The following is a 16,235-nucleotide window of genomic DNA, read 5'->3' as shown; positions in this document are numbered from 1 at the left end:
GGGGAGGGGTGGGGGTTGGGGGATTTGTGTAATTCCTATCAAGAGTAACACTTGAATCTGTCAAAAATCTTGATTAAAATCAAGTATACATAGAAAATTTAATTGATAGGGAAATTTTAATTTCCGTATTTTCTTCTTAAGTGGTTAAAACAACCAAAGAAAAGTTAATAAACAATTTGGATCAACAAGAAACCATCAAAATTAGTACTTTAAAAAAGCAATACATGTATCTGATGTCACTAAAAGAGCTGGAATATTCCGTATTTGGCCCAAGAACTTGGTACCTCTACAACTTGATCACTCAATAGTTTTTTTTTTTTTATAATTTTTTTTTTTTTATCGTGTGTTGTAATGATGGAAAATCAATAGCAAATGAATAATTGGTAGATTGCAAACCAGCCACGTTACTGACATTTAGAATTTCAGTTCCAGTGACATCGCTCAAAAGTTTCAGTTACCATCGATTATGACTTAATACATAACGGGTGATCCCAAGCCGTGCTTTATCGATCACCAAAACTTCAGCATAAGTTTCGAGGGCACTGTTGGCAATCAGTGTTAATAATCTAAATTTATTCGCCAAATTTAGACACCGACCTTTCCTTTCTGTTTATTCTAACAATTCCAACAGATTGTCTACTCCAGCTTACAATTGTTTTTAAGATTTTATTCTATTTAAAAGTAATTTTCTCTGAGTCTCCACTGAAATGCGAAAGATTTAGTTTAAACTTTTCCATTGTCGACATCGACATTTTGTCTCCATTCTTGGCCATTGTCATTCCTCTTAATTAACTTATTCCCTCCACCTAAGCATTCTTCAATCTCGCTCCCTCTCTTTCCCTCCCCCCCTTCGAAAAAAGATAATGATATCAAGGTTCTCCAATTTTCTATGACGCTCAAAATGACTCACAAAATTCGTGAAGCTGTTTCTTTTTAATAAGACTTCTTCTTCTTGTTAGAAACTTTATGAACACATAAAGAACAGACCTTAAATAAGTGATTATGACCAGAGTTCCTGCTTTCAAACTATAGGTCCATGGCCTCCCCCCCCCCCCCCCTCTAGGTCCGGGCATCTTCGAGCAAGAAGGTATCAAAGGGAGTCTGAGAACTCTGGTAGGTATGCACCATCTCTCATGCTTCCCGTGTACATAACGCCGGCCAACTGTTCTTCCAAGGAGGCCGCCTTCACAATACTTTTGGCCAATTTCGAAAGCTGCTCATGACATTGTCATAGAACTGAATAAAGTACGGTTTTCATCTGGTCCAAGTTCGGTGATTTGGTGATTGAGCTGTCTTCGCTTAGATCCTTACTTTGAAAGATCAGGGCTCCCATGTTATCCATAAAACACATAATCATGGAGTCCGTCTCTCTATCCCTCTCGACGGCAGCCATTTTCTAAAACGAATTTTGTCTCAGTGGCGGAATTCTTGAAATCTACACTCTGTTATGCACCTGAAGCCAACGAAACTGATATGGAACTACACCTTTCTCGTGAATTTAACTCAAACTGGCGCATTTAATTACATCTGCAATTGTATGAAAACGAAAAACCTGCTGGGTAATGATAAGTGCGTGTTATCCTTACCACTATCCACGGGGGTCACCCGAGTCAACACGCACTACGAACATGGATAACATTAAAGATTACTTTTTAGGAGGACCCCTATGTAAAGCAATTTTGCACTGAAGTGGGTATCTTCAGGAAAAAGAAATTGGGGTGCTGCGTCTATGGGGGTAACAAGGTAATTTGGTAATATCAACTAAGTTGAAACTGTAACTTGGCTACCGTAAAGAGTTAATCTACCTAATCACTCTAAGCAGCATATGGCAGTCTGCAGTCTTTCCTTACATTTAGGTAGCTCGGAAAGCCGCAAGACTCTTGAGCAAAAGTTTATCTTTCAAATCGGCACTCTTAACCCCATAGGTATCAACGAACGCTTTTCATTCTACTAATTTATTCGTGTTTTTCTCGTCACCCATGTTCCCACCAACAGCGTAGCTCCACTGTTCTGCATATAAACTCACACGCAACCCACAATTTGCTCCGACGAAGGATTGACACTCGAAACGTCAGCTTTTTAACTCTTAACGGTGGCCAATTTGCAGTTTTCAACTTAGTTGATATAACCTAATTAGGATGGTAGTCTGTTTTTTATTTCCCTGTTCGGCACTTTTCCGCAAAAGTTATTGGATGAAACTTACAACAACGGCACCTAATATAGTTGAGGATGGAGGGGATCGACACTGTTTTCTAACGATAATTATAAGCATGGACTTAAAATTTTACGCTTACATATAAAAAAAACCTAACATACTCGAGGGGACATTTGTCTGTTGATCGGCCATTACGACCCGACATCAATATGCATATTCTCCATACCGTTCTCTATACATTTCCTTGGATGTTAACAAGGTGAATTTGTCTAACAATCAAGTGGTCATTTAATCGGTGATCACTTCCTTCATTCCCCTGACCGTGATGTGTGATTCGTGATCAGGGGTGATATTGTAAGGATAAATTAGACGCCAGTCACTCTTAGGGGTGAAAGCGGTCAGCGGTGATATTGTGTCTGACACTTTTAATAGTTCTATAGGTACACCTCAATCACATAAATTTTACGAATTAAGAGTTAATTACGATTCATTAGCCCCTCAGAAATTATTCATCATAGTAATATTTTAAGCCTACAGGGTATGTTTTCCTGTGGAAAGTGCTCGTGGTAAATATTGCAGTGCTATCAAATTATTCTTAGAACGCTTTGTTCAAATCAGTTTAACAAAAATCATCCTTGTTGAGTCCTTTTCAATAAGCTCTTGCTCTTTTCCTTTAAAGAAGTCTCATTCTCAGAAGTCTTCCTCACCGAACATGCTTAGCTCGGGTGGCTTCTCGTCAAACCACACGGCATCCTCCTTCTCGGCCTTCTGAAAATTTTCCTCTCTGTGATCTTCATCCATGGACTGAAAAAGACATCCCTCCAGAAGAATTCGTGGCGCGCTTAGAATCTCTTGCACTTTCTTTTCCAGCTCGGCCGCAGTCTCTGCGTCCATGCTTTCCATTGTGTTGAGCCTAGGCTCGAAGTACAACGGCAGTGAACGCGACTTTAGAGCTTCTGCGACCGCTGCCAGCAATCTAAGGATGTTTTCAGCTCGATCCGATCTCTTCCAATCGCTCCCAACTTTGTCCAAAGTGTAAAACAAGACCGTCTTCATGTGGTAGCTGATTAATCCCTTTGGTTTGCTCAAGAACTTTCGGCGAATCGCCTTCAGGATTATCAAGCAGATCTTCGGCTCTGGGGGAAGACTGCTGACACATTCTCTCTCCGGTTCAGAGAAGGAGATTCTCCAGACTGAAAGGTTTTCCTCCAGCGAATCCCAAGACTTGGCTACGACCGAACATTTGTGGTCACGGAGCTTCTTCAGCATATCATCCTTGAGCCATTTACTGGAACCTAATATTTATAAGACCAGATGTATGAATATAGTCGCCATAAGGAGTGAAGATGTCCATCCATTCATAAATACTGCATGTATTTTCTACGCTGCTCGTATTTCAGTAATATATTAATGATTGACAAGTTATCACTGTCCTTGTCCTCTTCATTATTAATTTCGTTATCCTAGTTATCTCCATTATCAATACCTCGTTTTTCGTTGATCCACTTTTCTTGTACACAAGACATTGTCGTGCGTACCTCAAGGACAAGGTCAATTACTAGGATTTTCTTCTTTCCCATGCCCTTGTCTTCTTCGGTGAGAAGAGTTATAGCAGGTGAATTGAGGTCCTGCATTCTGAACCGCACAGGCCAGCCTAAGATTAATAGGAATCATGAGCTAAAACTGGGAGCTGTAAGCAGTTGAGCATGGCCTGAAGCCACATTAGTGACACAGTTTTCTAAACCTGAGCCTCCCCTCTCCATTACATTCACCAATAACATATTTGTTTCCGATCCACCCTCCCCTGGTTGAAACTTTTAAGCTCCCATTTTATTTTCACTTTCCATGTTTCAAATGACCATCAAAATTAAACCGTAAAAAATTGAGTAACAAACAAAATAACAAGCCACCATATTTTTATTAAGAACATGTTCTCCAGAGATTATACAAACGTCTCAGTTATTCAACGGGAAGCGATCTATAACATTGGTTCTTACCTTGAATTTTGGTCGCCGGTTTTCCCAGCCGCCACTGACGAATTTTGTATGGTGAAATTATCTGGATCTTTTCTCCTTCATACTCGATCTCTTCGGAGTATAAGATTAACTTGTCAAGTATCCGACCATCAGTTACCTTAATGGTACCCCCACTGGCCTGTCCGGAAGGGTGCTTCTCCTCCCATTGCCGCTTTGATACCAGGCCGTGTTCGGACCAAGCTAGAAGATAGTACCCACGCTTTTCTGTCGGAAGTACCTTTCATGGAACACAATGTTTTAGGAGAGATTTTGTTTCGTAAAAAGCTAAAAACAAATTGGTATGTAAAGGTATACATGTGTCTAATGCTAGCTAGTTTTTTGTATGAAAGTGCATAAGCAATGAACACTGCTAAAAAACAAGGAATTTAGAAAGTAGCACTTTTACCAACCAGAAATTGCTAATCTTTTAAGGAAACATATATATAATTTGTATTCTAGTTGACTAAAAAGTACGGATAACGGCATGTCATGGGCTAAGTAATGGACTTGGAAAAATGGAAAACACTCTTTCTATCAAAGCTTTAGTTCAGAGTGAGTTAAGCTACGAAACTGGAAGAACTCAGTTTTATGTAACTGGATTAATATAATTGCATTCAAGAAAAACTTCTGACACTGATCTCACAGTAAGCTCTGTTCCCGTAAAAAATAAAAGTGCTCGGTATAATATACATAGTACTAGAACTATCGCTGTCTTGGAGAAAACAGGGAAAGCCTTTCCCTGTGATGCAGCTCAGAGGTAAACAGTGACATTTCAGTGTTATCATCATAATTAAATCGAATGTTTGTTGGTCAATATTACCTGTAGCAATCGACAAAGGAAAAGCTAACTGGAACAGTTCAATACTATGAAACTGGAAGTAACATGGGTACAAACCTCTACTATTTAGCTGAAATTGAACACAATTTGTTAACATAGCTCATATATCCCTCAGGTAAGGATTGCGATTCCTTTTGGCACTTAATTCATTGGCGTTCCTACTTTCATTAGCCTTTTTCCTTTTCCTATATTCCCTCGTGTACCTGCTGAGTTTCCTTTTTAGGCTGGTGTTATGTGATTCTTCAGAGACAACATTTTGTTTAAAATATCGATACGCTGACTTCCTAATGAACTCTAGCTACACATATAAGGCACTGCTGATCCATAATGTACTTCATTTGCATGACCTAAACTAAATTGTTAATGGAGGCCGTTGCGATAAATGAGCTAGTTCAATTAAAGTTGCGTCAGGAAAATTTTCATAGGATTCTACTATATGAATTCTCAAGTTTTATGACTCAGCAACTGCTTGAACAATGAGTGTATCGCACCATACACTTTGCAGTGACATATTAACCAAATAGTCATTCCATGAACCGTGGGTATTGCTTTCAATGAAATGTTCGGGGTTTGTCCTGAGATAATTAGTACCATCTCGTCTGATTTGCTAGTGGTGATGTGGATCCCCATATAACTGATGAGAAACAGCTCTAAAGAAACAGTCACCTTCACCATCCACATCAAGGGGTCTCAGTCCCAGCTGATGTAATCGAAAATTTAACAACATAGGCCACCGGATTAATATTCTCCAGCACAAAATTCAAAGGAATATATTATCTCAAGCGAGGCCAGAAGGGCTAATTTAAATTTAAACAAAAGAATATTAATCCGGCAGCCATTTATGAAACTGGTCTAGAGTGGAGCCTTATATTATGACAATGTAGTTTGAGTGTTGACAACTTGAAGAGGACCTGGATTTAATTCCATATCACCTGAAGTCAAAAGCTTTATTCCTGACATACAAAATCTTCTACTGTGAGTACTTGATGCTACTTTTTTTAGGTTAACTGAAAAAGCACGAGTTCTAAGTTTGCTTTTATTGGCAGTCATTTCGTTTAGTTTAACAAACTTGGTGAAAAATCTCCCTGTAATGTTCAGCGAACATCAAAGCGAAAATGGAATGCCAAGAAAAATCCCGAGCAGATGGTCATTAACGTGCCAAAACACGAGGATATGTTACGGAGACGGTGAAGCAATTGAACCGCTGGTTCTTATTATATATATCCCATTTAACCCTTGGCATACTACGGGGGGATGGGGTTAATTTGAGAGAATACAAACACTATGCGTTACAATGCTTGCCAAGCATATACATTACATGGAAACTTCACAAAACCACATATCTCCACAAAAAGCATTAAATTCTTGTTCATGTCGATTAAAAATATTCTAGGAAATTATGAAATGACGTGATATCACGGCGTGCATAATTTGCATAAGTATGCAAATTTTATAAAGTAGATTAAAAATTCCTCCTAAACCCACGATTTTGCAATATCTGATCGTTGACAAGTTACATTTCAAAAGATAACAGGCTGCAAGTGTCCTCCTACTAAACAGCTTGCAAATTAGTGCTTAAATAAGCTGTATAATTACATGTGAAAAGGTAAAATTATGTAACTTTTGACTAGAGAAACAGTTTTGGTAAATCTCAATAAACTCATTCATACAATCACATATTTCACAGATTTCATTTATGCACACTTCAACAAACCCTGACATGTTTAATTTCGCAGTGATCTCCTTCTTCCCCTAAGAAAAGGCCTCCCTCCTCCCTCTCTCAGTCGTCTAGGGCTATTGTAAGAGTCATCATCAAAATAATAAACTTGTAATGTGTGATATCTATTGAAACATGGTTCTGGACGCATTCTTACTCCACAAACAGCACACGTGTATGTAGTTTTCAGTTGTTGAATGTGTACCTTAACGGTAGATCTGGTGTCATCACTAATAAGGTGATGAAAATTGTCACGGTTGAACCTGATATCAGGGAGAGGGACTGGGATGTGATGAATTCCTGTGTCTCTCCTAAGGGATTTGCCCTCAACTAATGCTTTAAGCACTGACTTCCTAAACTCAAGACTTGAAATGGAGGCATGATTAGGGGATTTACAATGCAAAATGTGTGCATTTGAAATAGACACTTCAATCAGATAAAAAAAAACTTGAAATACCAGACCACCCCCCTCCTGAGTCTGGCATAAGACACAACCGTTTGGTCCGACAAATCTACACCACCCATGTAAGTATTAGAGGTCAATTAAACCTGGCCTAGCAAAGTCCCTTTTTTCCCAAGTTCCTTTCACTTCGACAGAGCGTTGAACAACACTTTCGTCTGTTTCACTCGTGGGAATGGTGGCCAAAACACTCACTGGTTTTCTGTCACGCCATGTCACGCATGTCACACTTCCCTTCTGCCTATACAAACTTTCCCCCTTTTAAGCTCTTTTACTTTCTTTTCTTTTGGGCCACAGATTTCTTTTGGCAGGCCTGACCTGTCAGATCTTACTGTCCCACATGCAAGAGTGCTCCTTTCTTCGATTTCCTCATACAAAGCAACTGAAGTCCCTATGACACCTATTCTTAGCATTAAATTATAAAAATAGAAGCATGTAGAGGGTGTCTGGTAAGATTTGTGAGGGATTCTGATGCGTCTTTGTTATTTTACGAGGCGATAAACGTCCGAAATTGTAGCGAACTTAGGCTTCCCGTATCTCTTTGGCCGTGTTGAAGAGTACTGGTACATAATTATTCGTGACGTCATGGTAGTAAGTTCAAGGTTATCAAAGAAGCTAAGTGGGCTTGGAATCTATACACCGAATGCAAATATGTCGTCCCTCCCTTAGTTTTGATAGTCTCCCCTACCAATCAAATCTTCAGCTGATTTTTGTCAGATCGTGTTACTTGGCCGTAGGAACGGCTGTTTCTGTTTGGCCAGTTGGGGATGTTGTCAAAACAAGTCAAAGCAGTTACTCTAAGGGGCCGACCATTTTAACTCTTGAGGGGGGGTGGGTGATTTTGAAAAAAAACTTTCCTGCAAGCGCTTGCTGGAAGAAAAAAATTGCATGCAGCCCAACTGTAACAGAAGAAAAAGAGCATTTAGAAGGGAAAAAAATATCCTGCACAGCAGATTGCTAGAAAAAAATTTCTTGATGACCAGAAATCACCCACCCACCTCCTCAAAAGTTAGATGGTCGGCCCCTAAATCTCGCTTTTATTCCTTCTTTACGGGAATGTTATCAGCGGATAAATTCTGCGGCTAAAGATGAAGGAATTCTGCAGCGATCCACAGTGAAACGGGCGTGAGAAGAAATTCCAGAGCAGATGATGGAGAAATCATTTACAGCATGCGGGATTTCGAACGCGCTCAACGGCACAGAAGATGATAACATTCACACGGATGAAATTGCCTGACGTCGACAGCGGAAGACGACGAATTAACACTCACTCTTGAAATTATCGCTAAACAAAACGGCTTCATTCAAATAAAAGTAATTTGGTCACTATAATTTTGCGTAAGACTAGTAATTTGAGTGTGTTAATGATCGCGCGGCTTTTAGCCGAATATACATTCGATTTACGGTATTCTCTCGTAAGAATTTTGTGTTTTAAAGAAATACCACAGGCTTACCATTTTAAATATCTGTGGTTTTGGATTTCTATGGTTTTGGGTTCCTGTGGCATTTACATAGCCGTTATCAGTGTAGTTGATAACGGCTAGAATCTGTCCCTAGTAGTCAGTCTTAAAAAAAATCAGCTCCGAATAAAGATAATAGTTCATTACCTGTTTGAAAGTGTTTTTTCTGCCTGAAAGCCTCAAAATCGCTCGTTTGGGGCTTTCAAAGTTCGGCGGTTAATTCGGCTCGCTCTTCCTAGTGAAGAAATGCGACAAGGCAGGCAGCTTAGGCCCCCAGATCCCACACCACCTCGTATTCGAGACAAAAATGTTTTACCTTCCAGGTCTTATTTTTCCACCAAAATTCAACAGGCCATAAAAGGATGATCCAGCTGTTACAGTGACTCGGTTTTGAATCATTCCATTCAACGGTTTACGAGAAACGCATGTTTGGAATTCCTTTGAGTACCCCTCCTGTCCGGATCCCTAGAAGGGCTCCAAATCTACGACTTTGCGTTCCATTTTCTAAGGTTATAAAAAAGATTAAAAATAGCCCTCCAGTATTCACTACCCGATAGGGTATAGAAAAGATTAAAAGTGACCCTCAGGTATTCACTACCCAAGAGGGTAGAGAAAATTATAAAAGTAACCCTCAGATATACACTACCGAAGAGGATATAGAAAAGCCTCACGTATACACTAACCAAGAGGGTATAGAAAAGATTAAAAGCAACCCTCAAGTATACACTACCCAATAGGGTATAGAAAAGATTAAAAATAACCCTCAAGTATACACTACCCTGGAGAGTATAGAAAAGATTAAAAATAACCCTCAGGTATGCACTACTCAGGTGGGTATGGAAAGGATTAAAAATAACCCTCAGGTATACACTACCCGGGAGGGTATAGAAAAGATTAAAAATAACCCTCAGGTATGCACTACCCAGGAGGGTAAAGAAAAGATTAAAAATAACCCTCAGGTATGCACTACTCAGGTGGGTATGGAAAAGATTAAAAATAACCCTCAGGTATCCACTACCCAGGAGGGTAAAGAAAAGATTAAAAATAACCCTCAGGTATGCACTACCCAGGAGGGTAAAGAAAAGATTAAAAATAACCCTCAGGTATGCACTACCCAGGAGGGTATAGAAAAGATTAAAAGTAACCCTCAGGTATGCACTACCCAGGAGGGTATAGAAAAGATTAAAAATAACCCTCAGGTATACACTACCCAGGAGGGTATAGAAAAGATTAAAAATAACCCTCAGGTATGCACTACCCAGGAGGGTAAAGAAAAGATTAAAAATAACCCTCAGGTATGCACTACCCAGGAGGGTATAGAAAAGATTAAAAATAACCCTCAGGTATACACTACCCAGGAGAGTATAGAAAAGATTAAAAATAACCCTCAGGTATGCACTACTCAGGTGGGTATGGAAAAGATTAAAAATAACCCTCAGGTATGCACTACCCAGAAGGGTAAAGAAAAGATTAAAAATAACCCTCAGGTATACACTACCCGGGAGGGTAAAGAAAAGATTAAAAATAACCCTCAGGTATGCACTACTCAGGTGGGTATAGAAAAGAATAAAAATAACCCTCAGGCATTCACTACTCAGGTGGTTATGGAAAAGATTAAAAATAACCCTCAGGCATACACTACCCAGGAGGGTTTAGAAAAGATTAAAAATAACCCTCAGGCATACACTACTCAGGAGGGTATAGAAAAGATTAAAAATAACCCTCAGGTATGCACTACTCAGGTGGGTATGGAAAAGATTAAAAATAACCCTCAGGTATGCACTACCCAGAAGGGTAAAGAAAAGATTAAAAATAACCCTCAGGTATGCACTACCCAGGAGGGTAAAGAAAAGATTAAAAATAACCCTCAGGTATGCACTACTCAGGTGGGTATAGAAAAGAATAAAAATAACCCTCAGGCATTCACTACTCAGGTGGTTATGGAAAAGATTAAAAATAACCCTCAGGCATACACTACCCAGGAGGGTTTAGAAAAGATTAAAAATAACCCTCAGGCATACACTACTCAGGAGGGTATAGAAAAGATTAAAAATAACCCTCAGGTATGCACTACTCAGGTGGGTATGGAAAAGATTAAAAATAACCCTCAGGTATGCACTACCCAGGAGGGTATAGAAAAGATTAAAAAATCCCTCAGGTACACACTTCCCAGGAGGGTATAGAAAAGATCAAAAATAACCCTCAGGTACACACTACCCAGGAGGGTAAGGAAAAGATTCAAAGTAATCCTCAGGTATGCACTACCCAGGAGAGTATAGAAAAGATTAAAAATAACCCTCAGGTATGCACTACTCAGGTGGGTATGGAAAAGATTAAAAAAACACTCAGGCATACACTACCCGGGAGGGTATAGAAAAGATTAAAAATAACCCTCAGGTATGCACTACCCAGGAGGGTATTGAAAAGATTAAAAATAACCCTCAGCCATACACTACCCAGGAGGGTATAGAAAAGATTAAAAGTAACCCTTAGGTATGCAGTACCCAGGAGGGTATAGAAAAGATTAAAAATAACCCTCAGGTATACACTACCCAGGAGGGTAAAGAAAAAATTAAAAGAAGCCCTCATGTATGCACTACCAAGGAGGGTACAATACAATACAATATTTTATTGACAACTCCCCAAAGGGGCTTTTCTGTGACAATGACGATTAGACAATAGCAGCAACAATAAAGAAAATGGTAATGGTTAAAAAGAGTAATGCCATATACATTATAAAATATCAATCATGAAAAATAATTTATAGGGTGTTAGAACTATAGTATAACTTAATTGTAAGAACAGAAACTCGGGCTAAATCAAGTCAATAATTTTTTTAAAAGGTCTGACTCAAGATTAGGTTTAAAACTAGCTACACTAAAACTTGATTTAAGTTTATGGCTAATAGTATTCCAAATACTTACAACGCGATAATAAAAGGACCTCTGGCCAGTTGCTGTTTTACAGAGTGGAATGTTCAAGTTCCGTGAACTGCGGGTCACTCGACCAGAAATGCTACCCCTAAGAATAAACTTATTAAAAAAAACCAAGAGGGTATAGAAAAGATTAAAAGTAACCTTCAGATATACACTGTCCAGGAAGGTGTAGAAAAAAGATGAAAAGTAACCCTCAGGTATTCACTACCCGAGAGGGTATAGTAAAGTATAAAAGTAATTCTTGGGTATACACTACCCTAGAGAGAATAGATAAGATTAAAAGTAACCCTCAGGTATACACAGGTATACACTACTTAAGAGGGTATAGAAAAGATTAAAAGTAATCCCCAGGTATTCACTAACCAAGAGGGTTAAAGTTACCCTCAGGTATTCACAACCCGAGGGGGTATAGAGGACAACTCAATATTTCGTCAAGGACACTGCTCAGTGGTGGTGGTTATTGGTGCTGGAAGGGCTGTTGGAGCTCGTGATGTTTGTGCCGTCGGTGCAGTACCCATTTAAAGAAGAAAGCGGAGACGAAGCTGCCAAAGGAGAGTAGCAAGACAGAAATGAACTTTTATAACCATTATTCTTTCCCAATTCCCACATCTCGGTATCAAGCTCCGCTATACTTAACTGAAATTTTTGCAATTCCCCCTGATCATTCCACTGTAGGCATTTCCCGCCAAATCAGTTAAGAGCGGTTTGATTTACCCTGCTGGAAATTCTCGCTATTTAAGTTGTCCGGCACAAAGACCAAATGAAGATGCAACATACAAGTTGTTTGGTTGCCTGATGTTGAACGAACAGCCTTGTTGGCGGGCTCGAGATATGCTGACGTGACAGTACGTATTTCATCGGGGAATTGACGAAACGTTTCGTTCTTTGCAAACGCTTTCAGCCCGATTCCACATTAACTTTTCGTTAGCACACACTAGAGCTTTCTGGTGTCGAGATTGGATCCTGTAACTCTTGAAAGCTCAGCCGATCGATCGAAGACTTCGGCCGGCCTCCATGGTGAGATCGCGTCAAGTGATTCCGATGCAAGATTCATTGTGAATTGTTAATTAGGAGGTGAACCTTTAACTTTTAAAAACACAACCACAATGGACGGAAGAACTTTAGAAGCGCAAAAGTACACTACCTGACGTTATCATTATACATGCGACCGAAACAAGTAATCTGGCCTCGGTTGTTCAAAGGATGGATAAAATTATCAACCGGATAAGCTTATCCGGTGGATAAAAAGGCTATCCACTGGATAGTTATCCGGCGGATAAAAAGTTGTTGCAGAAAGCACGGATAGCGAGACGTACAACTATCCGATGGATAACTCGCTATCTAAGCGGTTGCCATGGTTGCCATGGGGCCTGGGTTCTAAACACTAGCGCGCGCGTTATAGCATATGTTCACAATATTACAAGACATCGATAACTGAAACTTTTATATTTTCTGTAACGTATTTATTATTCTTCGTGAGCTGTTAATCTTCACGGAATGCTTCGTTTTAATTAACTGCATGGACACCTGCCGACTGCAGGTGTTACTGAATTCAGTTCTCTGCGGTAATCGCATGGGACCGAGTAAAATTAAGGATAAATATCACGCGTGTTTTCGGAAGTTGCTGAAATTGCCCGAGTCGCGCAGGAACCATGTGATTACTTGTTTATAATATAAGGGGCAAAATGTTTTCTTACTGATCTCGCGCAAAACGGGACGCCATTGTTACAAAACAAACAGAAATTTCTTTACCTTGCCAGCCGTTGCTAAGCGATTTTCAGCCAATCATTTTCAAGTAATTTAGCCCGGGGCAATTACAAAAACTAAGAAAAAATGCCCTCTGTCTTGACCAATCACAATTCAGTAATTTTGCCCCTTATATGATAATGACAGAAATGATGGCGCCTCTGTAGAATACATACTGCGATTTTTTCCTGGGGCCAAAGCTACCTAGGCGACACAATAAACATGCCATAATAAACAAAAGACAAAAATGTACCCAGGAAGCTTACCTCGCAGTATTACAATGAAAGAATACTTAAATTTCCTAGAAAAATTCCACGCGAACACTTGGGCACGACATCCCTAAATAACACGCACACAACGTAAGTGAACAATGGTTAGAAAGATATGAGAAAGACGAAAATACAAACAGAATATTAAGAACTTGCATATCGATCCTGCTACGCCGATGGCACGCACAATCAAAAACTTGATCGACGACGACAAATAAAACGGACTACGACTAACTACACGAAGAATACGAAAACTGAGAAAGTTAAGTGAAATTGAATCAAACGGAAAAATCGTAGCCCAACTGTAAAGCAATTATACCCTCACATCTGTTTGGATATCGTATATAGCAGAACTTATCGTCGGCAGTAAAGTTGTACAAACAAGAACATTTAGGAATAGATTTTCTTATAAAACCCTTGAATCTGCATCTAGCTCTTCCTTTCTTCGCGGTCCTGATATCCTTGTTGATCGGTATTCTGGACAGCTCTCGGTCTCTACGTCGTTTCATACGTTTAGCTGTTTTTAAATGCCTGTACTTATCACCTCTTCGTGAACAGAGCAAGAAACCCAAATCCTTCGATTTTGACGCTTACATTTTCATGAGCACTACTACTTTTAAGATTATTTTGTCGATTAAAATATGCCACAGCTTTCTCAGACGGTTCGTTACTCAAAGAAATTCTCAGTTCAACGACTCAGTGCAGGTTTTCTAGCGCGCGTGGGTTTGACAAGGCACATGGTCGAAAACCATACGGATTCATCGATTTTTCGTTTTCTTTTCGTTTCCTAATTGAATTGGTCCCGACTATTCCTTGCTCTGTTTTTTCTTGAATAGAATTCGTCGTAGTCTTTTCGTTCCTGAATCCTCGCGTTTATTATTAAATGGGGCCTAAGAGAAGGCTCACATGATAAGCCAATTCATTGGAGAATTAAAAATTGATTTTCTTAGATCAGCTTCTTACGATTCTTTTTTTTTTTTAATTTCTATCAGTAGTATCACTTACCTTAACACTCCTTTTCACGTAACATTTACATACTTCGGAACGCTATGAATAATTTTTTCACAAACCTTGAGATAAGGAGTTGTACCAGAGTTTTCACCGACGAAATCTGGATCAACAGCCTTCAGATCTTTATGCAACTCGTACTGGGGATCCTCTTCCATCACGTACATATCAAAAGTGTCTGACACCTCAGGTAGACAAGTTCCATCTGCGCAACTTCCCATGAATACTGTACCAGCATGTCTCTCTTCCTCTGCGGAGGTCTTTGCGACATTCTCAGCGATTTTCCAAAACTGCTCAATAACTTTGTCATAAAATTCCAAGACGATTTTCATATCGTCCAGGCTCGATGTCGTTGGGTAGGATTTTCGTTCTTGAAGATTCAGCTGTTTCATCTCATCCATGAGAGAAATAATCATCGAATCTGTCTCAGCTTCCAACTCCCTCGCGAGTTTAGAATCTTTCATCGTCATCTTTTCAGTTGAGGTTTCGTCAAAGCGAAACTGCCAAATCTACTTCCGCGACAGGTGCCGCAGTGTTTTCGGTATCGCCGAGTTTTTAAATATCCCCCAGAACCTTCTAAGTGAATTAAACCAGAGACTGGGGCGAGTAACATGGCGTCCTCTTTCGTTTGACGTGGACAAAAAATTTTTGCTTTTAGAAGCCAGAAAGTTGTCATCCAAAATTAATTCCCGCACTTGAGATTGTGGTTGGTGAAGAAAAGTGTTTATTTGTTATGAAGCTGCTTGGAATGAGCGGTCAGTCAGCACTTTTTCGCATGTAAACAGCCGATCGATTTACATTCCATTAGCGACAGCGCGTCAACCAAGCCTAAAATAGACTGGACATTAAGAAATAACTCAGAGGGAGTTGGTATCTAGTACGATAAGTGCGCCAGCGGGAAATTGAATTCCTTGAATAAAATAAACCGGTTCGATACCCTTGAATGGTCCTGACTTTTTCACTGTTGATCTAATGGAAATGAATCCTTCTAATGCAATTCGCAGAAGACAAATGCCCCACGCCTTCAAAGCGGTGGAGATGGAGTGGTTTGCGAAAGGTTTTCATCAGCCAAAAACTAAGAGTGAGATATTCGCAACAACTATTGATTCATTTCAAGACATGATATGGGATAAACCCTTTGACGATCTCCTAACTACTTACGGTGGGTATTTTTGTTTCCATTTGGAGCTACATGTTAGCTCTTAAAATGAGACAAACCAACTTCACTTTAATTCGAAAAAAGGGTCACAAAGGCTGAAAGAATCTTTGCAGATAATCCTCTCGCGACCAGAAATTACTGCTGCGTGATTGTTGTAACGCTTTCACTAACTGACACATCCTCTACGTGACTATATTTGAGAACTCTCTTGAATGCCCAGATCCCAGTTGGCTTTATAGCTGAAATGGTAAAGCAGTGCATCGGTAAAGCAAGGGTCAGAGCTTGTAACGTTCAAACCTCGATGATCTGCAAAATCTCACTTGAAACTAGAGCATTTTAGGAGTATGCCAATTTAGACCATTTAAGGAGTACATTATAGTACTATTTCAGAGTTGTTTTTTTTTTTTTCATCATCAAGAGCGAGAAAAAAAGGATTTTGAAAATATAAATTGGTTGAAAGCCATAAGTCTAG

The 16,235-nt window shown here is 39.6% G+C and overlaps 1 protein-coding gene across 1 annotated transcript; it reads right to left on the bottom strand.

Moving 5' to 3' along the window:
- Positions 1-914: 914 nt before the first annotated feature.
- Positions 915-16,156, bottom strand: LOC148719178 (uncharacterized). Its single transcript, XM_088740703.1, has 4 exons — positions 14,667-16,156; positions 4,153-4,408; positions 3,642-3,809; positions 915-3,450 (listed from the first exon to the last, which is right to left on the bottom strand). The coding sequence occupies exons 1-4, from the start codon at positions 15,072-15,074 to the stop codon at positions 2,846-2,848; spliced, it is 1,437 nt and encodes a 478-aa protein (XP_088596829.1). The 5' UTR covers positions 15,075-16,156; the 3' UTR covers positions 915-2,845.
- Between the last annotated feature and the right edge of the window lie 79 nt (positions 16,157-16,235).

Source organism: Stylophora pistillata, chromosome 12, assembly GCF_964205215.1.
Source record: "Stylophora pistillata chromosome 12, jaStyPist1.2, whole genome shotgun sequence".
NCBI lineage: Eukaryota > Metazoa > Cnidaria > Anthozoa > Scleractinia > Pocilloporidae > Stylophora > Stylophora pistillata.
Note: the sequence above shows the minus strand (reverse complement) of the source record. Positions and strands in the feature narration are given on the sequence as shown.